At 39.7% G+C, this 27,877-nt stretch overlaps 5 protein-coding genes and 1 long non-coding RNA gene across 7 annotated transcripts in view; 2 read left to right on the top strand and 4 right to left on the bottom strand.

The window, feature by feature from the left end:
* The first annotated feature begins 1,611 nt into the window (after positions 1–1,611).
* Positions 1,612–6,232, top strand: LOC145499386 (uncharacterized). Its single transcript, XM_081478905.1, has 4 exons — positions 1,612–2,534; positions 3,492–3,821; positions 4,062–4,134; positions 5,081–6,232. Exons 1-4 carry the CDS (start codon positions 1,821–1,823, stop codon positions 6,226–6,228), a joined length of 2,265 nt encoding a protein of 754 aa, XP_081335031.1. The 5' UTR covers positions 1,612–1,820; the 3' UTR covers positions 6,229–6,232.
* On the bottom strand, positions 5,303–7,436 carry LOC145499388 (uncharacterized). The gene is made up of 3 exons (XR_014050926.1): positions 7,348–7,436; positions 6,239–6,360; positions 5,303–5,388 (listed from the first exon to the last, which is right to left on the bottom strand). It is a non-coding gene; the product is annotated as an uncharacterized LOC145499388 (long non-coding RNA).
* LOC145499387 (uncharacterized) lies at positions 6,248–7,741 on the top strand. The gene is made up of 2 exons (XM_081478906.1): positions 6,248–6,335; positions 6,958–7,741. Exon 2 carries the CDS (start codon positions 7,160–7,162, stop codon positions 7,739–7,741), a length of 582 nt encoding a protein of 193 aa, XP_081335032.1. The 5' UTR covers positions 6,248–6,335; positions 6,958–7,159.
* Positions 7,742–14,005: 6,264 nt separating this feature from the next.
* Positions 14,006–15,820, bottom strand: LOC145501747 (kelch-like protein 23). The gene has a single exon (XM_081481145.1). The coding sequence runs from the start codon at positions 15,818–15,820 to the stop codon at positions 14,006–14,008; it is 1,815 nt and encodes a 604-aa protein (XP_081337271.1).
* Positions 15,821–17,452: 1,632 nt separating this feature from the next.
* LOC145500427 (kinesin-like protein KIF17) lies at positions 17,453–24,394 on the bottom strand. Of its 2 annotated transcripts, XM_081479945.1 has the most exons (4): positions 24,039–24,394; positions 20,236–21,547; positions 18,517–19,316; positions 17,453–17,584 (listed from the first exon to the last, which is right to left on the bottom strand). In XM_081479945.1, the coding sequence occupies exons 2-4, from the start codon at positions 21,380–21,382 to the stop codon at positions 17,462–17,464; spliced, it is 2,070 nt and encodes a 689-aa protein (XP_081336071.1). In that variant the 5' UTR covers positions 21,383–21,547; positions 24,039–24,394; the 3' UTR covers positions 17,453–17,461. The 2 variants fall into 2 exon arrangements, with proteins under 2 accessions (XP_081336071.1, XP_081336072.1); XM_081479946.1 differs by lacking the exon at positions 24,039–24,394 and having other exon boundaries at positions 20,236–22,070.
* Positions 24,395–25,767: 1,373 nt separating this feature from the next.
* Positions 25,768–27,877, bottom strand: part of LOC145500197 (nck-associated protein 1 homolog) — a 29,767-nt gene continuing 27,657 nt past the window's right edge. Inside the window, exons 37-38 of the mRNA XM_081479715.1 lie at positions 27,343–27,435; positions 25,768–26,507 (exon numbers count right to left, since the gene is read on the bottom strand). Coding sequence (XP_081335841.1) covers positions 26,484–26,507; positions 27,343–27,435 — 117 coding nt within the window. The 3' untranslated portion in view covers positions 25,768–26,483. The remainder of the gene's footprint in view (positions 26,508–27,342; positions 27,436–27,877) is intronic.

Genomic DNA, 27,877 nt, shown 5'->3' with positions numbered 1-27,877 from the left:
CTGATACATGTAGTCGACTGATGCTAGCAGCTAGCAATGAATGAACTTAAGACTAACCAGTACTTCAGGTGTGAATAGTCCTTTCTTACCTTTCATAATAAAGTTGCCTGGTATACCCAATGATGGGGCTTATGATGGAACATTCCAGGTTCTGCTTTACACAGGACAAAGACTTCCTAGCAACTTTGAAGTAGAAACTGAAATGGAAATTACCTTTGAATGAATGCAGAATTTTCAGAAATCTATAGAGGCAATTCTCAAAGAAAAATCACAGGGTCTATTGTAAGTAAGTACATGTACGTGCAACATTATAAGAGGAAAGCATCTTCTTTAACAGTTGCTTTGGCTCACAGTACAAACTTGGCAACCTTCATGTATCGAGTCTTACAGAATTTGTACTCTTTTCCAGAAATAAATTTCCAGGACTTTTCTGGTACTCAGATTGATTTTTCCAGGACTCTAAAATTTACATTAACCCTTTCACTCCCGAAACTTCAACGTTAATTCTCTTTCCTGTTGGTCCTACATTTCTTATTAGTTATGATGTAAGTTCTAAGAATCTGGTGTAAAATCAAACAATGCATCCCAGGAATTCTCTTCAACTTTAATCAGAAAACTATATTTACAGTGCATACTTCAAGTGAAAGAGATTTCCAGCACTTTCTATGACCACATGTAATAGTGTCTTTGGCTTGATGGTTGCATGCTGGACTCAGGATCAGGCAGCCTGGGTCCATGCCCTGGCCGAGAATGTAAGTGTTGATGGCATGGTTTATAGTAGAGGTAACTTCCTGTGACCCATTACATGCATTTATATGTGGAGGACAACCCCATGAGGTCTGACAAGTAATTCAGTAAAGATGTGTTGCCTTTAATGTTGTAGCAGAAACCTCAAGTAGAAAACATCACAAATCCTGCATAAATTTGTCATTAAGGTTGATACCCAAATTTACTGGTGGCAATAAAACTGTTGCTTAATAAAAATATTATTAGATAATGCAATATCCCTCAGTCATTGTACAATGGACGACAAACACGCTCAAATGCAGGGGAGAATGTTTTGCAAATCCACCCAAATGCCAGAAACTACAACAAAATGAAGGAAGGCGACTAGGAATTTTGCAAAAGAAATCAATAACTGGCAAAACAAATATCTACCTTCTAATGACAGAGGTATGATGGATACTTGACTTGAAACTAAAGTTTGCGTTTCATTGAGGTTAGTTTGGCCACGTTTAGGTACCAACTGGTCAACGGTTGACCAAGAGAACATCATTTTCAAAAGGAATGAAGCAGTCTATTTAACATAAGTAACGGGTTTCCACTAGTTTATGACCATAACGCACACAATTAAAACATTTATGAGCTTACCTTATTGAAACACATCGCACGTTGCATCCATTTGCATCCATTTGCTTTTCATTGCTTTCCCAAAACGAGCGTTGCAAAACGTTCATGTCAAGTGAAACAAACCTTGCAGTAGACGACAGCAGCTACAGTGTAGCGACCTGGCAAAGTTACCTCCAGTTCACCGTAAACTAAACATTTAGCAACAAATTTGGTCAACTGAACTGACCTTACTTGATTTTTAAAATCTCCCGCGCCATTCACGAGCGTTCCGCCCGGGCAGCTTAAAGACGGCGGTCTGTTCTTTTGTATGGCAGCATGAAAATGTAAAAAACTATGCGCACGCACAAAATGCCAGGCGCGCCTTTTGGCGGGAAATTTGTTAGCGTGACGAATGTTGCAAATAAAATCAAGGGGTTATTTTTAACTTTAAAGCCCATTAATTGTTTTGTTTGGGAAACTTGCGTGGTGAAATGTCTTCACGGAAATGTTACGTTTGTAACAGCAAAACAACTTCCCGTTGGTTCCGTATTTCTGAGGAAATCGTCGAAGATGTACGTAAATGCTTCAACGTCGAAGAAATTGAAAGCCAGGAGGACCTATGTGCTTCGTGTAGACGAAATTTAACTCGGTGGCGTGAATGCCCAACAAACGCCAGCAAATATTTCGTTTCAGTTAATTCAAGAGGACAACCCTGTATTAACAAATCGACAGTAGCTCGGAAAAATCGCAAGACTGCGTTACTGCGAAGCACTTCGCCTTCCCATGAGTTATCGCTTCTTGTGACTTTGCCCGAAGACTTGTTTTTGTTTATCGCTGGGTTTCTCAGCGTGTCAGACGTTTCGAGGCTGCGACAGACTTGCAGCTATGCAAATCAAATTTGCCAGTTCAACATCCTCTGGAAACTCTTGTTAAGACGCGACTTCCCCGAACAGCTGAGTGATCTCGACGAAACAGTTCTTTCCAACTCTTTTCTTTCTTACAAAGTTCTCTTCAAGTCTAAACGCTCGTGGGAAGGTCATCATGCGGCGATTTCCGACCGTGCTAAAGAGCTCGCTTCAAAGGAAATAAAACTTTTGGAGGAAAACCAAGTTGCCCAACATCGCTTAAGCAACCTAAAAGCAAGGCTTCAATCACTCCAGAATGATCAAGATCCAAGAACGCCAGTCACCAAACTACAAGAGCAGGTAAATTAAATTTCATCAGTCTATTGCACGCAGAGCGGCTACAGCATATAAATCACACAACCTTTTAATATTGTACAATTGAACTGAATGATATTGTAATACCCAAGTCCACAGTTGAGACAGATAAGTTGCTGGGGTAAAAATTGGTTTTATAGGTATTTTGTGGACAGGATATGCGTCATCGACTTTGTTGCGGATAGCTACCGTCAAATTATTTCAATTCTTACATATACGTTATCTCAAATTTGTGAGAAACTAAAAGAAGGAAGGCATCTGGCCTTGTTACTCCGTTCATTAGACTCTCCATAGAGGGTAATCTGGGTGTCAAGCTTCTGTTAGAAATGCTTGTTTTAAAAGATATGGACGAAGTTTCACGCGCGGACATTTTGTCTATCAACAAACGAAGTCGAAATGTTATCAAAATAGGCCTTAACTCAAATGTTTGATAAAGAAATCCACGTCACATCCCCAAACTGGGATTCATGAACAGCTTCTGAAGCTTTTATGTACAGAAATGAGAACTTATTGATGGAAACACGGATAATATTGGTTCTTACTGTTTCCTCGGCGGTCCGCACACCACACAACTTCAGTCTTCCCCAACAAAACAAAGAATTACCCCATGGGACAGAATGTACTCGTTTGACATCATACACATGTACAGGAAATGTTGAAAATTCAACAGGAGCTATCTAAAAATGAGTGATACAATCTTAGTGAGAAATCATGCTGATAATGTAAGGAAGAGCAAATCAATAAAGTGAATCTAGGCAGAAGCTACACAATATCTAAACATTGGACTTGGCATTGTGCCATCTGTTGAAAAATATTTTCAGCCAAAAAAAAAAAAGCTATCAAACGTTAAGTGAGCAATTCTCACAAACCCAATATAGCTACATGTCTTTATTACATAAAATCATTATGATTGTTAATCCAAAATTTGTTTACCTCCAAAAGGTATTTTTGAGCATTCTCAAAAAGAAGACTGGGCAAAGTCAAGACGGCTTTGTGTATGCCCATCAAGAGAGAGGGAAACCAATGAAGTTACTTAGAGTTAGTCAGCCACAAATAGGTAGCTCAAGTGCATCTGCCAGTACATTGAAAAAGAGAAGCCAGGTCATCGAAAAACTTGCAGAAAATTTGTCATCACCAAGTACATGTACAAGTACAGCAGAAAATGATGTAATTCACCAGACAGCCATTTCTATTCGCCGAAAACAACAACAGTTCATCAATTCATTTAAGCAAGGTGGAGTAAACATCATACAGTCATTCACTTTGAACCAGGTAAAATCTACACTCTCATGATTAAATTTACATTATGTATAATCAATAATTTATTATATCAATAAAAAAAATAGAATAACAATATGGCACTAGTGCATGAGACAATCAAAAGTTCTGTCAATCAGTTTATAAAATACATCACCTGCAGAATCTAGACAAAAGTCACTGACTTCAAAAGCAAAACTTGTTATACACAAAGGCCATGTCTCTAATAAATTAAAAGCAGCTTTCATTTTTTAGGTTGCAGAACTTAAGACTCACATGCCCATGGAAATGTTGAAAATGATTAAAAGAACCTTCAAAGAAGCACTTGGTAAGCATAGTTGTATACAAACAACACACTTTATCTATCTAACATCATTTAAACAGGCATGTACATCATTCATTGCTATTTCAACAATGCCAATACAGAAGTGAGAAAAGCAAAGTAACTTTATCTACATTGTACACTACCTAAAAACTATTAGTATAAATCTACCAGTGTTCTATCATGAATGCTGTTCTCTGATTGGCTATGCTACTCACTATATATTCTGTGATAGAGTGAGTAGCATAGCAGTGCACCCTTGTTTCAAAATGACGGCCGCTTCTTGACATTTTTGGAGTGTCTCTGAAGAGGACTTGGATAAAGTTTTGAACAACTAGTAGATTTATACTAAAACAATTAGATTACATGTATTCACTCTCGATTTCTATGTGTGATAGTTGGCTCGGCCTTTGGCCCATTGACTATCATGCGATAGAAATCTCGAGCTCATAATCTAATTGTTTAATATAGGTGCGATGTCAAGGTAAACCTAATGCAGGTAGTGTACAAAACTCATATAAAAAGATAATGACAAGCACAAGTACAGTACAAATAATATGTTTCCTGAAAGTAGAAAAAAAAATGGGCTCTTCCAATATACATGTACTTATGTTTGCTTTAAATCGTTTCACTCCCAGGAGAAATAAGTATATTAAATTATTCTCTTTAACAATTTTACAATGCCATGTAGGCAGGTATAGAGAATTGAAAAAAAGAAAACCAGCCAGGGTATATAGTCTTGACATAACACCAAATTTTCAGGACAAGTTCAGATTTTGGAGTGGAAGGGCTAGAACTGGATATGCACTTTTTCACAGAAACAATAGTTAAGACTTCTTACCAGGGATCCGGTACACTGTCAAGACACCAAACTGACAAATTGCTGTTGATTCTATAAATTCACCTAAGCATATAAACCCTCTCATAGGTCTGCTCTTTCATTAATCTGTAGGATATGACATATTTGGTTCAGAGAGGAAAATTCGCAGCCACTTGAAGTCCATGGAATTTCAATATGAATGTGGAAGTTTTGAAAGTTCTTCTGGGAAGAAAGTGTCCTTTGTTCGAGTGACAAACATCTCTGATGTAATTACCAAAACTGTGGCTGAACTGAATGAAAGTGGTCTCCTTATGAAGAAAAGCAACATTCCTGAAAATGTTTTATGGGCACTTCTCTCCGGTGACAAGGGAGGAAAATCCACCAAATTGTTATTGCAACTTCTCAACTGCAGGGAGCAACACTCGGTTCATACTGCTCGCCTTTTAGCAATTTTTGAAGGGGACAAAGACAATTACGAGTGCATAAAAGAGGTTTTTGGTCCAATCATTGAGGCGACACAAAAAGTCTTGGCTAATGTATCAGAACTGAACTTAAAGGTGGATCTACCAAAATGTGCAAGTACCTGTACCAAAGCAAATGAGAAACAAGTTTCTGAAATCAAAGGGATGCAAAATTGGCCAATGGAGCTCCAGCAACTTATCCAAAATCCCCAGAGTGACCATTGTAGTGAACACTGTTTCTATTGCAAAAAAATAACTGGTTCAACGTGTGAAACATCCACTTTGCAGAGTTCTGATGGTACAAGAATGGAGTGCTGTATTACTAAATGCTGGCTGAGTTTGGGAGGAGACTGGGAATTTATTGCAAGGCTTTTAGGTCTAACAGGTCCAAATGGCACGTACTTCTGCAACTACTGTCATGCCACAATTAAAGATCTCGAGAAGGGCAAGCCACACACACCCTGGATTTTGAATAGTACCTCCAATGGCAATCGCATAAAACAGTTTTCTCCTCGCAGCTTTGAATCAATGTCATCCGATAACGAAGATTTAGTAAATGGTGGTTCAGTCAAAGCTAAAGCAAACCGATGTCATAACTGTGAGTCCAAACCAATCTTCCAAGCATCTGGACCTGTCATTGAGTCTGTGTCATGCATGCCCCTCCATCTATCTCTTGGTCTTGGAAAGCAGGCATTAGAAATTGTTGAAAATGAAGCTCTTGTTTTAGACAAGACCATTAAAGAGGCAGATGGAGAGGCATGCCCAGAACTGGCAGAAGCATTCCAAAGAAGAGAAACCTTGAACCTTGAGTGCCTTTAACAGCATCAGCAGTTGGAAGAAATTAATGAAGCTATTAGTAATGCAGAAGATGTTCTTCAGTCATTTTTAAATGAAACAGCAGCATTCCATCAAAAGGAAGGCAGAAGGTACTAAGGTCACTCCAAATGATATCTGAAAAACAATATGCAGTTTCAAAAATCTATATAGGTTTATAGGGAAGTACAAAGCTTAACTAGAATTTCAAAAAGGAAAATAAAACTAAAAAAACTTTGGTGTTGCAATCGATAGGGCTACATTTGTATTTCCCAGAACAAGAAAACCAGATTTGTTAAAATACCTGTAGGTTGTATAAAGTTCTAAAACAATAAAACTACCTCACACACCTGTAGCTTGGGAGGTTCATATTGCATGCTACATGTATTCAATACCCTTCTTACATCATTTTTGCATGATCTCTGCTTCACAATGAATATTCAGCTCAGGAGTGTACAGGAACCCATTACCTCATCCGCCCAAATATGCCCCACTTAAATACGAGTCTAAAATAAGGTTGCTTCATAAAAGAATTGCATCAAAAAAGGATGTACTAAAACTTTTGTTCCAATCTTTGAACTTCTTAGAAATCATACTCAGAGTATTTTAAGACAGACCTTAAAATCTGGGTCTCTGCTATGAATGATTGTTAAAATAAAATTCTTATGCACTGCATGTGAAAGTCAAACAATGTCTGAATTAAGGACCACAAATATATTTATTTCAACTTAACAGGTTTACAAATCACACAGTGGAGGCAGTGAAGGCTAGGGAAAAGGCAAGAGAACTTAGAAGAACCAGGGATAAGCAGCAGGAAAAAGGTAGACAACATCAGCAACAGTTCAAGGCAGCCCAAGATGAACTGGCACACATCAATCAGAAAATCAACGTCATGAAGGGGCCTTTCTAAACAAAATTTGATAACACTTTGGATGAAATGAACTTGAAGCGTCAGATTTATCACAAGGGCGCTTTGGTTGGCAATGACGTTGCAAAAATTCTACAATCCATTCACATCAAACAAATTGTTCACATCTTCAAGCCAATTGAAATCAAACTCAAACATGGGGAAAAGCAGGTCTTTAGCGACCACAAACTTATGAGCAAAATATCAACTCTGCTCACCAAATTGTCCCAATGTTTCAAACTTTACTCAGCAAGTACTCCTCTGTGCCCTCATGAAGTTGCTATTCTGGGAGCAAGATGTGCTAGCTTTGGCCACTGGTTTCCAATAAACTTCCCTAAAACCAACCTGCTTAGGAAATTCCATGTTCTCACATTCCACGTTCCTGAGAAAGCCATCTTAATGGGGACTGTTGGAATGGAAGCGGAGCACTGCTCAGAAAGCATCCACCCAGTGGTCAACAAGCTCGACAGGATGTACGCAACAACACAGAACACCTGTGATCGCCTGGCACTGGTGGCCAAAAGTCAGTGGCTCCAAAGCCAATCTACGTTGACCAACTTCAACAAGCCTAGAAAGAGAAACCAGGGCAAGCTAGTTCTTCATGAAGAATAAGAACAATCACAACTGTTTGTAGTGTCAAACTTAATGGCCCATTTTCATCCTTGATGTAACATGGTTGTTTGTTTCTCTTTTGAACTGCGCTACCGCCAAGCATTAAATTCTCTGGTACCTATTTATACACATGGGCGAGGATCTCTCTGTGTGAGAGTTAACCCAACAAAACACATAGTCACTAGCCAAGCTCAAACCTGGATTGCTCAATGCGGAGGCAAGCACACTAAGCATGAGAACACCATGCCACCACAAAGGAAGAAAATGGGCCCTTAATTAAAACTCTTTGACAACAAAATATTATTTAAATAATATGCCACTTTCACATTTCCTATCACAAATTTTGTTGACCCCTGAAAATCTGGCATAACCATTGTCATTGGTTCTTGATGAGAGAGAGAATGAAACCAATACTACAAATATCCAAAATAAATTTCAGGGTACCAAACAAAGTGTATTAATAAAAATGCAAAATTGACAAAAAAAGACAATTTAGATACATGTATTTAACTAGACAACTATAGAGTTTGTTGGGTTTGCTGAGGTTAAAAATATTGTAATTAGGTAATTTACATTTCACCTGAAATTGAACTAAAAGAGAAAATATAGGAGGGAACAAAAGGGCTTCAGGGCAGTTTTTGTCTAGCTGGAGTATGTGTAAACATGTCGATGCGGCGATCAATTTACAGTTGCACCAGATATACATGTTAGGAACAACTTTTCAAAATCACGATTCTTGCATGTGTGATGAGCAGCAAGTTTCATGCTGGAAGGTTTGCCTTTCTGTAGTCTGGAAAGTTTTCAGTTTGAATTGAGGAACTTCTGTGAAGCTTTAAATTATTAAAGTCAATGCTATGCAGATAGAATTCAATTTGTTTGTGGCCATGAGTTACAGATTGCCATTAATTGAGCTAGTACCTACAGTGGGAGGCTTAATTTGGTTTCAGTGAAACCAATTATTACAAAGATGTTGGCTGTATGCCTAAAGATCTGGTAGAGAACATTAATTTTCTACATACCAATGTGGTTGATTTCCATAACAGTGAATTTTGTTAATGTACACTGTATTGTTAACTTGTTAGCAAGTTCATTGCTAATCGATCCATGTGAACAAAAGTAAGAACATCACTCAATGTACAACTGATTAAAAGTACATTATACTAAAATTGTGGTTTAATTTAATGGTACATGTAATGCAGTTGCATATTTTAAATAATTCTTCATTTTTTCATAATGGGTAAAATAAAGTTTTTTTTTTTCAAGAGGGCAGGGTAAAAGATACTGCAATCAGATATTGGTTCTTTACAAAGTCCAGATTTTCCTATCTCTGACCACAGTCAAGGTAACGTGCAGCCGATGTGTTTTTTTGAACAGGACAACAATATCGAGAAAGAGGAAAAACGAAAATTGTTTTTTACCAGCTTAGAGTGGTCTGTGAAGTGAAACACTGTAACCTCTGACTCAGTCACAATAATATTTTTCACCAAACAGACAGACCCTTAGCCAGTAAATAGCAACTATCATATAGTGTACCACCTGTTTAGCCCCCGAACTATTTCCGTAGAAAACCATAAGAAAAGCAGGCAAAATTTACTATCCTGGCTAACTGTCTGATGCAGAACTGTTTTAGCTGCCAATTTTCTCAGTTGCCAACTTCCTTGGAAAGAACGGAAGGTAACCATTCCTCACAAATAAAAAAGTTCACGACTTTATCAGAAGCCAATAACAAAATGGTCAGTGACTAAGTACAAAGTACATGTATATCTGTTCTTGTTCAATCTACCTTTGGATCAAATTTAATTTGCCTTTGTTTTTTAAAATACACAATTCTTAGTGGATATTAAGTAACTTTAAACTGAGCCATGCATGAAGCATCCATCGTTGTCATTGCTGACTGGAACCAAGAAAACACACATCAAGCTGGTTTTAGAAGATATGTCACATGTAAAAAAATATTAATGAACTTAAACAAAAGGTAATTAAGGTACACATTCTGGTCTAATGCAAGGTCTAAAAAGGCACAGAAAAACAAATTTTTCTTTTTTACAAATTGATTTTCTTTTTTTTTGACAGTTTTTTTTCTCTCTCTCTCTCCAGTCTCGCCTTCAGCTCCTCCCTCCGCAACTCTTCCTGAAGTTCACGCTCCTCTTCCTCTGGGGTTCTAAGATAAATTTTACGACCAAATAATCAAATTTAACCAATAAAGTTTGGTTTCAATCAGTAACCTTACGAAACAAAAAATTTAAATGCAGATCAAGTTTGTACCTTTCAACTTCATTTTCGTCGAAAACGACGCCCTTTGGCTTACCGAATTTGGCCGGTCGGCGAAAGTATGGATTTCTTAAGAAGGTGGAAAACACAAATTGTTTACTACTACCAAAAGTTTCATTTATAATCGAAAACAAATTTAAACGATACCTTCGCTTCGGCATCTTCGACGACCGGAAGAGGTTTACCCGGATCAGAAAATAAGAGTGCCCGCGCGGCGCGGCGACAGGAAAGTTCCCGCGCTTTTTGTACACTTCTGCAAAACGGCGTGTATATTAGTTCGTCTAGTTCGAATGGATTCTATTTCTAGAATTCAAAAACTATTACACAAAGAATCTTTAAACACATTGCATTACTTAACGATTGATATATACAGCAATTAGAACGGTAAAGGTAAATCAAAGAAATTATGAAGGATGCTTTCTTCGAGTAAGCTATGCATGCTTTTCCTCAACAATCTCGACATTGATCAATCTTTAAGTGGACCCAGTGGGACTCACGGGGCGTCTGTTCATTCATGTTTTATTTATTTAAATAATACGATTAGTTACCAAAACAGAAATGTCAAAACTCACCTGTGGCAACTGTCTCGATTCTCCGCTATAATATCAAACATTCGGAGGCTTCACCGGCGCCTGTTGTTGACATCGCAAACCTGACCACCTTTCGCGCTAGGCTGTCATCCTTTTCCCCACTACTAAAATAAGCTTTCATTCAAAGAAGGTTTAAATAGGCGTTAACTCCATACCAAAATGTGTTCTTTCACCCGACAGCAGAAATTGGTGGCAAACATCCCTTGTCGAAGAGATCGAGGGCTGTAGTTTGAGTGGTTCCGGTGACGCAGATAGCCAAAGCTTTCTTCGAACGAATCCACACTCGTAGCCATCCTTTCGACTAGAAGGGCCGGATAGCAAGTTTAAAGTCCACGAATGTACTCTGGCTGAGGCAAAACAACTCTGAAACACGAAATCGGCCTGTGGCAACTGATTAGAACTAGAGGTATCATTCACGGCACTAAACCAAAACACTCATCGAACGTACGTCGCTTCTCGCTGAAAAGGCCACTTTGCCGATTGAAAACTTTGCTTTCGGGAGGTAGAAGGAAGATAAAAAACCCTACAGGAACAAAAACCAAAACGATAATACGTTTTGCCCTAAAGAAAACAGTGCCATTAACTAACCTTGTTCGCAAAAGTGACAAAAACAAACACCACGCAAGCCACATGAACGAAGAGATCGAATTTCACATGTTACACATTCCTTCGAAGCCCCCACAATTTTGGTCAGCAGATTTCCTTCAAAATTATCCGCTGTTTACTAGCAACGCGGGCTTCAATTTGATCGAGGGGTCCAGTAATGAAACGCTCGTGCATTCAGCAACATCCTTCATCTTTTCTACTACCCAGAGTGCCCCGCGTGAATGTGTGCTCAGTCTCGTTTGCCAGCGGTTTGCCTCAAAGAAAGGAAAATAGGCACACTTTGTTCCTCCTTACATGAAGCAAATTTTGTTTCATGCTTTGGTTCAAAACGGCCATTCAAAACGTTTTTGCACCATTTCCGATCGAGATAGACTAATAGCGGAGCTCCTGCGCGCCGAAAGCCCGCGAGCGGGGTCCCATACCTTAGAAAATTTGGTAACCCATCGATCTCAAACAGTTTGCTTGTCACGTGACTGTCCGTTCGTACGTCCGTGCACCAAGCCCCATGAAAAATAAGAGAGTAGCACCATTACCTGTAGCCTGCGAACGCAGACGTATTTCCGGCTGTCGCTTGTCTCTGCCGAAAATAACGTCTGCGAACCCGAGCCAGGAAACGATTTCTGTGACGTAATGACTTTTGTTTCTCTTTGGCCAATCAGATTCCATGATAGAATGAAACTCGAGTGCTCCTCGGAGCGAATACCTCGCGCAGTAGTTCTGGGGCTACTTGAGCTAAACTGTGATTGGCTTAAAATTCCTACGTCACAGAAATCGTTTCCTGGCTCGCGTTCGTAGACGTTATTTTCGGCGGAGACAAGCGACAGCCGGAAATACGTCTGCGTTCGCAGGCTACATTACCTGATTACCAGGCTCGATTTCCGCCGCTTTCTCGAGTTCGGGGGAGGAGCGCGGGCTCTTTTCCCAAACAGCGGCTGGTAATCGAGCCTACACCAATACCACATATAGCAAAGCCTCGTTCGTTCGTTTTGTGAAAACGAACTCGTGCGTAAATATCGTACGTCAGCACTTTCCATGATGAAGTTTGTTTATCATAAACAACCTGAGATTTTCTTGAAATTTAAGATGATTTATTAAATCGCTTTTACAAGTATCCATGTGGTTTTGAAAGCTTGCTAAATAACTTAGAAAAAAAGTGCCTTACAAGTTAAATCAAGGCTTGAAATAGTAAAATAAAATGCTGATTTGAATTAACTAAGCTTACAGCATGAGATTTTGGAACAACGAATTAGTTTTTCGTAAGTATTCATTCAAGAAATATACTGAATAAAGAGGAGGAAAAGCTCGAAAAAAGATAAGTACTTAGCTTTTCAACGAAGCCGACTCTTTCTATGTCAAAGGTGGACTGTCTTCTTCGTCTGAACAGTCACATATGCGTTTTATTCGTTAATACGTTTGTGGTTTATGTCCTTCTGTTGACGACGAGGACGAGTTGATCTTGATGGTGAAATTTACTCCGTAAAACACAGCACCCTTGAATAGCCCTGCTGCTATCGGCGTTGTTTGTTGTTTTGTTGTTTTGTTGTTTACGAGCTTAAATAGTCTACATATCACGGTTTTCGACGCCATCTTGACGGGTAGGCAAAGCGGTCAGAAATTACAGTGTTTGTATGGGAATCCGATAACAAATAACTTTTTCCAAAATTGAATTTTACACAATCTGTGAATCGCGACGTTAAAATACTAGGTAGAAGATTGTATTGTTCTAGCTTGGCTAGAGGGCGCTCAGTTAATTTTTCTAATTTTCAATACATTTGCATGTAATTTTTTTTCCAGCGAACGCGTCAGCCAAATTTATAGACAAATGTACGGAAAATTAGAAAAATGAACTAAACCTAGCCGTCAAGATGGCGCCGAAAACCGTGATAAGGTCTATTGAACTTTCATCGGTAAATGCCCAACTTAGCTGTCAGTTTTCAGCGTTCATTGTGACGCTGCGCGTTTCTCATTCCCCCGACGAGTTGAACGTGTGAAAATAACTAAGAAGACTAACAAGTGCAAGTATAATTTGTACTGGTTTTATTACATTGCAAGAAGTCATAGTAATTGTTATCTTTAATATTGATTTATTATTTATTTATCTACTTATTTATTTATTTATTTATTTATTTATTTAACCATTTATAAATGACTGATACCCGATCCCCGAACCTCGATCCTCGATCCTCCATCTTTGATCCTGAATCGAGCAGACTAAATCAATTATCTTTCTCGCTGTAGCAAAGACGTTTGTGATATGAATTGAAGTGCGATCATGTTAGCAGACATTTAACCAAGTCGGGGAGGAACATATAGACCGGACTCGATTGAGCGGCGGAAATCGAGCCTACCGCAAAAAGTAAAAAAAAACAACAAAACCTCAGAAAATAACCCGTGCCATTTAATAAAAAAATATTACCCTCGACCCTCGACATAGGACCCTCGACCCTTGATCCTCGACAAAAAGATATACTCATTTTTTTCTATCTACTACAATAGCTGTTATTGCAGTTATCAGCGTCTTGACACACAAACGACGCGAAAGGGTCAATACTGCATTGTATTGACCCTCTCGCCTCGTTTGCACGCCTTGTAAAACAAAGGAATATTTGACCGCAGACTCAACTGCAATAACAGCTACTGCTGGTTTTCCTTGTCACGCCAAGAAAAAGTAAAATTGTAAGCATTGAATGAAGGAAGTCAGACTTCTAAAAAAATCTCAGAATGACAAATTCTTTTCAAGGTACGTGATAGCCTTCTTGCAGCCATCTTGATCGCTGAAAGAGGAAATGACTACCACTTAGACTAAAGTATTACAGGTTTTACTGTGCTCGAGACAGCACCCTGACGGGCGTGGCCAATGAAGGTAACCTCCCTTAAACACTCTCATTGAACAAGAGTTTAAGAGATACCATGCATACGTGACTCGTTTGAGGGGTATCTCAGTTTGTTCCCGCCATTCATCCTTGTCTGGGTCATAACACTCAATCTTTCCTCTTGTTCCACTCACAGACCAAACACAATCGTTTAGTACATACAATTTGCCATCGACACACATCATGCAGCCCTGTCGGGTGCGTGGGATCCTCAAGCTTGCTATGAATTGCCACTCATTTGTTGTTTCGAGGTAAACCTCACATGTTCTCTCCTCATGGTAAGATCTGCCATTATCCGTGATAAAAAGTCTCCCGTGTGCGACAGCACCGTAAGCCCATTGTCTGGCTTTCTGCATGTCAGGTATCTTGTCCCACTTGGTTTTGTCAAGGTCATACCTGTCTGCATCTTTCAGCTGCATGTTGGATCGTCTGCCACCAACAAAATAGATGAAGCTGTCTTCGGCTACGATGCAAATTCCTTCTCTAGATCCCACGTCAAATGACGAAATCTCTTCCCAAAAGTTTGTTTCAGCTTTATACTTCATGAAATGGGAAAAATGCTTCTTCCCACAGCGAGAGCTTCCTACGACGCCGTCTTCTGTTCCACTACAGCGTAGTGCAACACAGCCAGGGCAAGACGTGGAATTTTCCGTCGCATAAGCGTAAATTTCATCATCATTTCTAACAAAGAGTTGCTGGATATCTTTTCCTCCTTTATATGATAACGAGCTCCAGCGGTTAGAAAAAGAATCATAGCGCAACAGTTTATACTCACTTTTTGATAAGAAATACAGTTTACCATGACAAGATATTACTTGGTCACACAACGGGCTAGTCTCACGCAATTTACACCAGCTGTTGTCACGTGGGAAATAACAGAGCAGTTGATCTTCTAAATTGTGCTCGCAGACTAGTATAACAGGGATCTCAAGCGACTTTCTGGGGCTGATAGAGAGATTGTCGTAGTTTTTAGAGTCAACCATTTCTAAAGTCTGCTCAACAAGATCTAGACATCTTTCATTAACTCTCACAAGATCATTTGTCATGATATCTCTGTGAAGGTAGTCACGCGTCACGAAAGGAAGGCGCAGGTGGTTGAATAGGGTTTCGAAACACTTCTTTCGCTCGCTTTTGTCGTGATCGATCCAAGTTAAAAGGATCTTGAATACGTCTTCCTCGGCGCTAACATTTATTTCGTCGCTTGAAATCCAAATTTCAACATTCTCGACTGCCAAGTCCAGAAACTCTTTCGTTTTCGCTACAGCGGTGAAATTTCCAACGATGAATTTCCAGGTGTCCGAAAAGAGTTCTTTGCATTGAAATCTTTGTGCAAAATAGTACGTCGGAATGCAATTGAAAACATTTAACTTGTTTGCTAAGAATCTCCCAGCGAGATATTTTAATTGCTGGATCAGCATATAGTCAGCTATCGCAATGATTTCCTTAGCCTGGTTTTCGGATAAAATGTCAACGCTACCGGTGTAAATAAACTCCAGGACATCTCCCAAATCGGCCTTGCTTAGCGTTTCAAACCTTACTATTCCTTCGTTCCTCTCTCTCATATTGGAGTTTAGCAGACTCTCAAAGAAGTCGCTTGATTTTGACAAATTTTTCTTGTGGGCTTTGACAATGCCATCTTTTACCAGCAAAGTGATGTCACACGGTCCGTAGAACTTTTCCTGTGGAATGAAGACATCCTCGCTGCTGTTAACACTCGCAGGGATCTGCTGGGCTTCCATCTGAAATATCCTAACTGTTAAAATGTTGTGGTCTGTTGTGGTCTGTTGTGCAGATTTGAAGCTAGTTGTGTTTCAAAACAACAGACCTTGCGTCATTACAAACCATTATAATGTTAAAATCATTCCTGATAGGCTGAGCCCATTCTGTTTAATGATCCGAAAAAGGGCTTTAACCCTTTCTAAGAGGAAAAAACTCAGTCAACTGAAACCGTTTGATTTTTACCAAATGCAAATATCGTATTTTGATGGTGGAAAATGGGAGCGAATCTTTCATTGCCAGTCACAGTGTGCTCATTTAGACAATGTTCATGAATATTGCCCACTAAAGGCTAGCGCAACTTAGACTCTATGCTTAGTTTTGTGCAATTTGAGATGTTTTGGCAGTTCCTTGATGTGTTGTGTTGTGACATGTCCCTTGAATGTGATAGATTAGGTACTCAGTAGAGCTGTCAAAACTAGTAATAGCCTTTGGAAAATTAGCTTGCACGAAAAATTCAGAGCACCAGTAACACTAATGTTAATTTTGTTTTTGGTTAGGCAGACGGAGGAGGCTGGGGAGACGGAGTTTGTTTACCATTTACCCCAAGATTTTGGAAATATTGGGCCTATTGTGGCTTGACTAGACCGCAAAATATACGAAAAAAAATGTCGGCTACTCTATCTACGCGTGTTCAGAAACATTGTTGAACTTTACATGTAACACAAGCATAAACTACATTACTTGCAAACAATTTCGGGCGTTTTAATGCGGGCGCTAAATTTTCGGACACTTTTGATCTCATTTCGGACAAATTTCGGACAACAATTTCGGAAACTTTGCTGAAACAAAGCTAAAGCAAATTTACGCCTACAAAACTCGAATTAGACTGAAACGACATCGATGGAAATGATAGTTTTACTGAACCCTGAAGGTTTTACGAATACACCAACGACAAAAAAATTCTATCAAGCCTTAACGCATGTTCAGCAGTGTCTCAACTAGAGTTCGCTCCATAAAGCCCGGCATAAAGGAAACTAAGAGCATTGGAGCTTCAAAGTGTCATGTTGCACTGTAAATATTTCGGATGCTTAAAAATTTCGGACTGTTTTATTTTCGGACAATTTTTTTGTCTGAAATTGAAATCATCCGAAAATTTTTGCAAGTAATATAGTCCTCAGGGCCACCTGTTTCTCTTGGCCTACATGGGCTTGGCACTAGGAAAAGGTTCGTGCCAAGGCTCCCCCGGCTATGAGGGTCAGGTGGCTCTGGGGAAAGAATTCAACATGACAAACTTATTCTGCGCCAAAAGCTAAACTACAAAGATATCTCGCATTAGTTTTTTTTTGTATTTCGAAGACAATTCTGGAACCGAATCAAACAACACTATAATCTTGCTAAACTGTTTTATTTTTTTCAAAGTTTTGAATTATGCTGTAAACGACAATTATTTTCGCCTGGTCTGATTCTTCAAAGCGGCTATGCCACCGTCTGTTAAGTAATTTTGTGCGATGTACAAAGTACAAAGTTATGTTCAAATCGAGGGAAAACCTGTTAATAAAAGGTTACCAGTGTAAAAAAAAAACCTAAATAAGAAATAGTAAAACAAAAAGGAAAAAGAACTGATATGGTTAAAACGTATCACAAATGACGAACTTGCTCCTTTAAGGTAATTTTTGTTTCCGTCGCAAAAACTCCTCAAGACGTCTGTGCTGATAAAATTGGAACCTTTCACCGAAGAAAGAAATCTCGGGACAAAGGCAGCATAATCCTATGCTAACAGGACCCTGAAAGAAAACCAGCGACAAAGGTCACGAAAGAAAGGACGGACACGTCATTACTTAACAATTATAATCAAGATAACATCGAAACGTCGTTTCATATCGTTAATATTTATTGTAAAATTATACCTTGCTGAAAAAACTATTCGAGGACCCAACCATATTAATTTAATACCTGTATAGTCATACCAAAAAAGTGGCTTTCTTTTTATGTTCCCTAAAGTATTTCACAAATTATGGAAAACATCTCTGACTTTTTCGCTCAAAAAAGGTTCTTAACAGACTTCTTAATCTCGAAATTTGTTACTGATACAATTAATTAGTAATTGCACCTTGTGTCGCACAATTCAGGGAAAAACCGTGCTCGTGATTCAAATCGGCCTCGCGCTGCCCGCTGGTCCGATTTCTCCAGATTACTCCCCATTAGCCCTTTTCACGGTTAATTTTTCTCATTTGCATTACAATGTAATCCAACGTGGATGCGAGGCAATTTCGGGCTAAAACTACAAAATAGCCCGAAATTGCGTCACATACATGCTAGATTTTACTGTAATGCAAATGAGCAAAGGTAACCGTGAAAGGGGCTGTTGTACTCCTCTCGGTCCAAATACATGTACTATTATTAACACTATTAATTACAGTTACTTTACTGATATATTAACCTTACTGAAGACCGACGCACTTTTTAAATCCAAATGTTACCTGCCCAACAAGTCTATTCACATCCAGTTATTTTTGGCAGCAAGTACCCAATTTGTAAGTGTCAACTGATAGATATCGTATAAATGTTTTTTCTTTCATGTGGTACTAATAGATCGTGTTGTTGTTATTGTTGTAGTTGCTGTCAAATTTCAAGTGAAACCCACCAATCACTGGTCATCTTTGCTTTCCCCCAATGTATCGATCACAAGACAAAATTAAATGAGTATTCTCCTTACCTCTTCATCCAGCTGGTAAATGACTTCGCTCTCGGAGGCTTCCACCTTAGCATAGCTCTTCTTCTCTGCAGTGTATGGTGATACGCTTCTAGACCGTCCCTCGGCTTCTTCTCGATATAGGATGTTTTCTCGAATGTTCCACTCTCCTCTCGGTTCTTCCTCATCCAATTCAACATCTGCTTCCAGTAAGTGTAAATCGTTAGTTGAAGTTGCGACAGAGATCATGACAGGTACTTCGGGTGTTGAATTTATTTCCGTTTCTGACGTCAATTCTGTTTCTGGCGTCACTCTCATTTTCACGTTGTCCAAGTTTAATGCCGAATTTTCTGACTCTGTATTTATGTAACCGGACAAGTTTGTCGCTTCTCGTGACGACACTTCCGGTGGCGACACTTCCGGTGAATATTCTCTAAATGCTACAACTTCCGGCGAATCGTGCGCTCGAGATTGCATTTCACCTTTGTTTACACTAGAAGCTTTACCGATTTCGGACTCGCTGCATCCGTCTGCGGTTCTTCGGCCTCTTAGTAGCATTAATGCGGTTTTATGTTCCTCAAGGACAGTTTTCCTCGCCTCGTATTCAAGCCTCCTCTGCTGAATCTGAAGCTGAGTTTTAAGTTCATCGAGCTCTCTCTTCAACGTCGTTGTCTCGTGACAAGCGTTCGTGTGAAGCCTTTGTGTTTCACAAAGACTCGACTGATATTCCTTCACACTTAGATGACTTGATTGATTCGTTTCGCGTCTCTGTGTTATGGTCTGGCAATAGCTTAATGATCTGGTTCTTGTTTCTTCAGTGATTTCTATAAAAAGAAGCCAAAGAGTTGTGAAACAGAACTGTTGTCTGAAGTGCCGCCGTAGATCACGGTCGTTTAGGTTACACTGGGAATGTACACTAGGAATAGGTTCCACGATTAACAAGTATAACGAAGAAGATAGATAGATAGCTTTCTTTAACCAGGGTTTCTCATTCGGTGTATAGATTGTATACAGAGTAAAACTGATATCTCCAAAGGCCCCGACAATTAAGTAGATAAACTGTAACCAAGCGTAACAGCATTTCTGCTCGTATTTTCTACTTGTTTCAACCATTGTTTAGTGGATCTATTCCATTCCCAGGTAATAGTGAGACCTTGTCTATTTGTCGTCTGTTAAGAGCACTACCTAGGCCAGGAGAGTATAAACAGGAGTGCCTGGTATCTGACTTTTAAATCATTTGAATTCTGTCTTCAGATTTGGCTTTATTCCTATTTTGATTACACTTGGATGGGAGGTGTCCTGACAAGATAACTGTTTATTTTATTGTTTCTCTAGATATTTCAGCGAGTTTTCAACGAAACGGAACGTCAATATCGATTCATCCGACCCATTCGGTTGGTTTGCTGATTTTGGAAAAACCGTTATCATTATTCAACGGTCTTCCTAACCAGTCCCTGCCGTCAAATGGTAAGCAATAGGCCATTTCCAAGTTACCTTGTGCCTCAGTTTCAAAATGAGTCCTTGTGCAAAACCCTTCATGTAAGGATGAGTTTGATTTACATAAAAACAAACCTGTAGGCGAAGCACATTTTCTTATGAATGGCTTTGCACGAAGACTCGTTTTGGAACAGAGGCAAAAGGCAACTCGGAAATGTCCTATTGAGTTTTATTTACAGCCATACTTGAACTTTGAACTCTTTGGGCTCTGATCCAAGATGACAAAATAGACCGACAAGGACTCACCTTTAAGCTCAGTCGCTAGCTGCCTCGAAACTGGAATCTCCTTGGCAATAATTTTCTTAAGCTGCTGGATCTCGTCGTGATATCGTTTTATGATCGTGTCTTTTGGATCTTCGTTGATCTTTGGTTTGTTCTTGATGTCTTTTGCACGCTTTGCGTACCTAAGCGTGCTTAATGTTTCTTCATAATTGTTCTCCCCAGGGCTAATGCAAGCCACCATTAAGGTCTTGGAGTTTCCTCCTAAAGAATCTTGCAGTAGCCTCGTGAGCTTTGAGTCGCGATACGGAACATGCTTAGATTTGCCATCGACTAGCGCAGAAATGACATTTCCAAGGACAGACAAAGACAAGTTTATCTTGGTTGATTCCTTAAATCGTTCACCGGTACAACCAGATTTACTTTGGCGTTCACTTCCGGCCAGATCGACCAGGTTGAGTTTTCCTGTTCTATATATCTCATTCTCTCCTTGGCGTGAACGAACGCACGCCTCAAGATCCACAGTAAAAATCGAATGTGATCGAGAGGAATCTGAATTCAATGCAGTCGCGCCGACAGATCGATTCTTTCCTCCTGAGTCGAAAATTTCCTGCATATCCGCGTAACTGTCCACAGTAATACTCGAAAGACCTTTAACGTAGATGCCTTTATCTGGGTGTTCCTTGATTTCAGGTTTGTACCTACAATCCTTCACAAGTAGATCTCGGATTTCTTCGTTGTATATTTCAAGGTATGAAACGCGTAGGAGGTATTTCGAGTGCTGATCCAAGCTCCTCTGGCGGATGGCGCTCAAAATGTGCTCACAGCATCGAGGAATGATCCCGTTTTGGGCGGATGGACTTTCAATGCCTTCCATTGTAAACGTCTTTCCGCAAGACGTTTGACCGTAGACAAAAACCGTGCCATTGTATCCATCAAGAACGCCTTTCACAATCGGACGAACAATTTCTGAGTAGATTTTCTCAGTGCTGCTTGAAATTCCGTAAACTCCATCGAACGTAAAAGTTTTTGATAGCTTTGGGTCGTCACCAGGCCTCCTTATGCTGCACTGTTGCAGTGAAGAGTTTGTTTCAATGACAAATCGCGTCTTCATTTCGCGCTCTTTTTCATTCAATGGCCGACAGCGAACAATGACTTTGACGCTCTCGCTCATACTGGGCCTCACAGCGGGAGGAGTGGCTGAGGTAAAATTGCTGATAATGTGCCTCTCCTCCGAAGCCTACTTGTCGTTGCTGCTACCAGACTTTATTTGGCTTTAAGTTCACTAGAATTATTGGCTCCACTTCCATCGTTAGTCGTAGTTGCAAAATTTGAAGACCTAAACAAGGGGGAATAAGATTAAAACTATCTTACGTTATAGGGTAAAAGTGGTCAAGATTTTAATTATGTCAGTTTTTGTTCTTTAATGACAATATCCACTCTTAAAAATCAGAATGAAATATTCAGGATCTTATGACGAAATACCAGCTCCAAAACAAACAGAGAATTCCAGAGCATCACAGTCCATGCCTTCACACAACTGTTTTTAGGTTTATTTTTTAACTTTCTTTTTCTCGAGCCGGCAGATAGAAAGCTTAAAGTCACTCCTTTCGTAACCGATTCCAGTTCGGTATGCCGCTCTTCGCATTTCGCTTATGTTCAGTTTTTCTTCCGTTCTGCCATTTTAAAGCTTCTTTTCAATGGATTGTTAGAATAACTTTTGTGTCGCAGAATGACGCTATTTAATTTACAGTCCCCATCGAGGCAGCTTCAGTGTTGCGGTGTCTGTGATACACACAGCATGGAATATACGTCCTACACTTCATATAATAAAAACGTTATTCTCATTACATTTGAGCTTGAAAACGTATCCAATTGTTAGGAGACATTACGCGTTCATCACTCCTAAGAACTAGAAGGTAGGGCAAAAATAAAATTCCATTGCTTAAGAATGAAGCAAGAGAAGTTATAAGTAGGTTGCAAATGGTGCGGAATTTGAATAAAATTATGTCAGAAAGCCTTATCCTCTTCACAAAGGATTTCTCTTATCAGTGCGAGGGTAAGGTTTTCTTGATTACGTACAGCATCGTTATTATAATCTGGCTACATTCATGCAATCGGTCTATTTTGCACGTTAACAGAGATTTTGGTAAGTCTTTCGAAATACACCAGTTATCGGTAACTACTCCAACTTTTAAGTAACGAACAAGTAACGGCAAGCTTTCAAACCAATGCTGTATAGAACGCACCACTCTCGTACCTAGTGTTACTCGTTTTAAAATGTCGTTGATGACCGAAAGAAAGGGAGGCTCTGGGAGGAGAATGAGAACATCCTCGCTCAAAGGACCTACGTCACGGTTTGCGCATATTGAAAAGTTTAGCCTAAATTTTTCAAATTCGTCGTTTGTAATCCGTGTTAATTAATCTTCTCCATCCTTGGTCATCCTTCTTCCTTTATGGTTTATTATTATCTCTTTGGTGTTTTTCTATCTTATTAAACTGTTATTTTCAGGTTTCCTACCATTTAAAGGTAATTTTGTATGTGGCCAAAATAACTCAAAATACTGTGACTGAGCTCCTTTAAGCAGCCGGGTGCATGCGCGGGCAATTTTGCCGCTGTACCGCTCAGAGCCGTGATTGCAAAGTATTTTCCATAACTAACATTTTTAATGCTATTTGAATTTTCCGTCATCACCGGTTTACTATTTGAACTGTTTCCATAGTTTGAAAACTGAGAAGTCATTAAAAACGAGCCACCCATAGGAACGACTTGCAAAAATAAACCGTCTATCTACAACCTTCCTTGTGTGCGAGCTGTTAAAAATAAAATAAACTCATAGCTTAGGTGAAGAACAATTCACCTTCAATGTAAAGCAAACCCAACCGTAACTGATCCGAGACGCAGGTACCAGCACAGCGAGAAAACTACAGGAAATGGAATGGCGAATTTCGAGTGTCTTCTAACGCGTTTGATCGCTCCAGATACGGATTCACCGCAAAGATATATATATTTTCCCTCTCCTCTATCTATTTCCCTTATATTTTCTCTCTCCTATATCTTCAGTTAACGTTGGTTTGGGTAAATTACTAAAGAGGGAGTTGAAATGGAAAATAAACAAATTGAACGATTGAACAATCGTATACACTTAAATTGAAATGTGTACTTTAAATCTCACGCACACACAGTACTGAAGCTGTGAAGCATATGTGGAAAGCGTGCCATTAGGATTATAGATAGATTAGAGTTGTTTTATAACAATCAGATAAAGGTTAAGAATATGATCAACGATCAGCAAGACTACTGAGTATTGTAGACTTAAAGACTCGTGGTATGGTCACGGCTTGGGTGATATTTTCCCCACGAGATATACTGCGAAAAATCTCCCACAGGGCAGTAGTATAGCTAAACAATTCAAAACTATAAATCAACATGGTTTGGAGTTGTAAATTGTGAAACAAAGTTATAAAAACACGTCAAGATTTGCATGATGTTATCACATCCTGGAGTGGGCCCCTGGTGATATCATATCCTTGATTATATACTCGGAGTGAGGTACCAGCCATGAAATACCGGTTGGTATTTACTAGTATCAGTTCTGTTGCTCCTTAAACGTCTTGACTTATAAATACATCTGGAGTTCAGTGATGTCGTGTGTTATTCAAGGGAGGAGGATTAAGTTATCTGTAGACGTTGAAATTAGCTTGAACCTGTTAGAGTTACCGAATTTTTACAAAAAGGTGGGCGTAAAACGTGAAAGATTTTTTCTCTGCGTGCTACATTTAAAACAGTGCAAAAATGCCTGATTGAAAGCTTCAAATCTAACACATACCTATTTCCTTGCAAGCTTGCCAGAGAATCCAAGCATTTTAGCGCGCACACAATCGGCCAACAGACATTATGTACATACAACAAGGGCGACAAAGCAGAGGAATCTTTCGATCGACTCCCCGGGCAGACTGGCACAGATCAAATATTCAGAAATTCCATGGCCGAGTAATTTTAGTTGATCTTAACGTTAAATTCCTTGAACACTTAAGCCAAGTGATCAAGTGAACACGCTCAGTGAATGTGTCATGTTCCGCAACGCTAGACTTGCCTTTCAATGGTCCAGAAACAAACAAACCTCAACTTGGACGGTAAGCCGCGCTGAAGCTAGTGTAAAAAATGTTTCCAGTTTGGCTAAGATAGTTCTGAGGATAGATAAAAATTGACGTCGAAAATCGACGTCGACATGGAAGGCAGGAAAAATTAGACGAATTTGAGAACACAAGATGCGTGACTGATAAATGTTTTCCGTTAAATATCAGATCTAGAATCCCATTTTCAATTTGGATAGCAACTGACATCAAGAATACAATGGCAAACGATATTCAAATTTACTCGACTTTTCTCGAACTGTCAGCCTAAAATAGGAAGAAAAAAAGGATTTTCAAATATAATTTTATAAAACTGCAAGTTCTCAAATCGAGTTCGCTTTATATCTCGTTATCGTTTGTTGGTTTCTATATCAGTCACGCATGGTGATTACGCCTCCTGACGTCAATCGGAAGTGATATCAATGATGTAATAGTGTCATGGCTGATGTTCAGATTTTTGTGTGATGAAGTCTTTTCTGTTACGCGTGCCAAAAGCCCTTGACCACAGAGCCCCGGAACAAATGAACTCACTATTTTCCCTGCCGACTCCCCAACCAAGTTGTTCCGCTCCAGCCCTCTGGTTTAGAAAATCAAAATCATAAACAACACTGGCAAAACAAGACTACGTTTGACTGACAACACCGCTGATTGCGGTCATAGTAGATTGTTTGGCTTGTTTACTTTTTTCGTATGCATCGTTGTCTGATGAAGACTGCAAGATCTTCGTCTTGCTTGTGGACTAAGACGAGAAATTGCTTCTGACACAGTCTATATAGTCTCAAGTTCAGATGGTACGACAGCAGGAGGCTATAAAGTGTTCACATCCCAGCGCAGACCACAAGCGAAAACAACTGGTGAAACCATGCCGCGTTTAACGATACTTGTCTCTGTCTCAGTTTATGATTTTGTTAATTTCGTACCCAGACTTCTCTCTGTTTGACGCTTGCCTGTGGGAGATCTGGGTTCTAGATTATGATTTAGTCTCTTGAGAGGTCGAGAAGTTACTTCACGTATGACGAATCTTGAAAACTTTTCAAGATCCCTGTCAATCCTCACCAGCCTCAACCATTCTTGTTTATTTTTATTTCATCCTTTTTTTTATATTTTCACTTTCTTGAATACCTTCGGCGATTTTTTTACCGAGGAAAACTCTCAAGGGAGAATGGAAACCTTTAGAAATAATGTTTTACATAATTGCTGAGAAAAAAGCCTGAAAAAAGATAATTATTCCCAGCAAGTTGAACCGCCCCCATTTTGATCATCTTTAACTTCCAAATAAAGGAATTTCAGCCGCCATGTTGTAACGTCACAACACACACGCATTTTCCCATGTCTAGTAACCTACTTTCTGTTCCGTTCGCGCAAACCTTACTGAATCTTTCGTTTAATATGGTTATTAATACAACAGAGGCATCGACTCTGAAAAACGCTCCTTGCTTTCCGGTTTATTAAAAGTTGAGGAGCACAACTAACAGATACATATAGTAGAAATTACGATACAAGGATGATGTTGCTATGCTATATCGGGTGCGATCTGTTTATCTGAATCTCATAATCCGAAAATATCCCTCCACAGAACTCTACAGTTGTGCAAATACTTAAAATCATTTAACACCTAGTTGTACCCTTCTCCATGTCTGACGCTAAGTCTTCAGTTCCAGCTTCAATTTAAAATCGAGGTTTACATGGTCAGAAATCACCCCCTTTCCCCATCTTCTCTACCTTTTATCATTACACCTTTATAAAAATTAACATGAATGCGGACATTCATGACTTGCGTGCATTGTGACCGTTTCAAAAACTATCAAATTTTTTTGACTGGCCTCCACAGGGTTTTTACGGTACCAGTTTAGGAATCTGATGATTTAAAACCCTTTGAACCTTGGTATTAACATACACATTCTCATTACTTGTGTTAATACAGCTCACAAGATAGGAGAATTTGACCGGGCACTCAAAGCGATTTTGCAGAGATTTTAGATACTGGTCACATTACTAAAGAAAAGACTAAAACAGTGCCGAGTGAAACGAAAGCCAGAGAATTAATCATAAGGGTGTCCACGAGAAACTTGTCTTCTTTTAGTTGAAGTTTTCGCCTTGCGCTTCGTGTGTACATCTCAGCGTCGTTATTTGTGTAGTTACAACCAGACTTCAAGCTTTCTCTAGAAAAGAACAGCAGTAAAGATTACGTTACAAAAAAAGCACACCTATCATTTTGTTCAGCTTCTCGACATTTTTCTCATCCTCTTGCAGCTTTACAGGAAGTTGTTTTCATGTTTTCCCGATATCTTTCCAAAGGCAATTAATTTACTCCGTACCCCTTTAATAGTCTGAAGCACCTGCTCGATATTTCTTAGGGAATTTGCCCATTCCCCACCCCACCACAAATAATCCAACCGTCCACACCAAACGCAAAGTCATTTTGAACACACTGGGCCCTAGAGGATTTTATTACATCGACAGACCGATAGGAAGACAGGCAAGCAGACAGACAAACAGGCAGGCAAGCAGACGGGCACACCGACAGGCAAGCAGGCAGGCAGGCAGGCAGGCAGGCAGGCAGGCAGGCAGGCAGGCAGGCAGGCAGGCAGGCAGGCAGGCAGGCAGGCAGGCAGGCAGGCAGGCAGGCAGGCAGGCAGGCAGGCAGGCAGGCAGGCAGGCAGGCAGGCAGGCAGGCAGGCAGGCAGGCAGGCAGGCAGGCAGGCAGGCAGGCAGGCAGGCAGGCAGGCAGGCAGGCAGGCAGGCAGGCAGGCAGGCAGACAGACAGGCAGGCAGGCAGGCAGGCAGGCAGGGAGACAAGCAGACACAGGCAGATAAGTATATTTCAAGCCGGAAATTCTTCTTCATTTGCGAGAAATCGCATTATAAAAACGCGAATTTTATTTCCAAGAATTCCCTTAAAACTGTCACAACAAAATATTCTTTTGAAGTGATCAGATAAAAAGCATATTAACTCGAACCTTCCAGCAAATATTTCTAAGCTAAGGTTCAACTCACCTTGTACACCTCGTGGTAGGCATTCCTCAGTAGAGCGTATGGAAAACATGACTCCAACACGTCCATTGTCAGGTATGGAGAATCGTTAACGATCTGTGCACCAAGATAGCAAAATAAAAGACTTAAAAGTCAAGGATTATTGAAGCTTTCAATTTGTCTTTGTTTTTCTTTAATTGCAGTACTATACATTAACCAACAATATAACTGACAAAGGCAAATGTGCAAATCTCTTCCTAACATTATTCTCTCAAATGGTTGACTCGTTATTTCAAAAACAAACAAACGCATGCAACATTTCAATGCAACAGTCAACGCAACATATTGCAACAGTGTTGCGCAAAACATGTTGCACACGTTGGACTATCCTGTTGCAAGATACTGAGTGATGTAACCATGCGGCAAAACGTTTGCAACATGCTGGGCAAAACAATGTTGCAATATATTGCATTGACTGTCGTGTACTTTTGCCAGTCTTTAATTAAAACCTCATCCAAGAACACAACGCAATGACCCTGGCCAGGGCTCGAACCTGGAC

This window comes from Orbicella franksi, chromosome 10 (genome assembly GCF_964199315.1).
Source record: "Orbicella franksi chromosome 10, jaOrbFran1.1, whole genome shotgun sequence".
Taxonomy (NCBI): domain Eukaryota; kingdom Metazoa; phylum Cnidaria; class Anthozoa; order Scleractinia; family Merulinidae; genus Orbicella; species Orbicella franksi.
The sequence above is the reverse complement of the archived record's forward strand: the minus strand, read 5'-3'. Positions and strand labels throughout refer to the sequence as shown.

Bases quoted from the DNA above. Each gene is read 5' to 3' on its own strand.
- LOC145499386 (XM_081478905.1), top strand. From the start codon at position 1,821: ATGTCTTCACGGAAATGTTACGTTTGTAACAGCAAAACAACTTCCCGT. The intron at 2,535-3,491 runs GTAAATTAAATT...TACCTCCAAAAG, and splicing joins TCACCAAACTACAAGAGCAG to GTATTTTTGAGCATTCTCAA. The intron at 4,135-5,080 runs GTAAGCATAGTT...ATTAATCTGTAG, and splicing joins AACCTTCAAAGAAGCACTTG to GATATGACATATTTGGTTCA.
- LOC145499387 (XM_081478906.1), top strand. From the start codon at position 7,160: ATGAACTTGAAGCGTCAGATTTATCACAAGGGCGCTTTGGTTGGCAAT.
- LOC145501747 (XM_081481145.1), bottom strand. From the start codon at position 15,820: ATGGAAGCCCAGCAGATCCCTGCGAGTGTTAACAGCAGCGAGGATGTC.
- LOC145500427 (XM_081479945.1), bottom strand. From the start codon at position 21,382: ATGAGCGAGAGCGTCAAAGTCATTGTTCGCTGTCGGCCATTGAATGAA. The intron at 19,317-20,235 runs GTGAGTCCTTGT...TTCTTTTTATAG, and splicing joins GCTAGCGACTGAGCTTAAAG to AAATCACTGAAGAAACAAGA. The intron at 17,585-18,516 runs GTAAGGAGAATA...GTTTTCTTTCAG, and splicing joins TTTACCAGCTGGATGAAGAG to GGTCCTGTTAGCATAGGATT.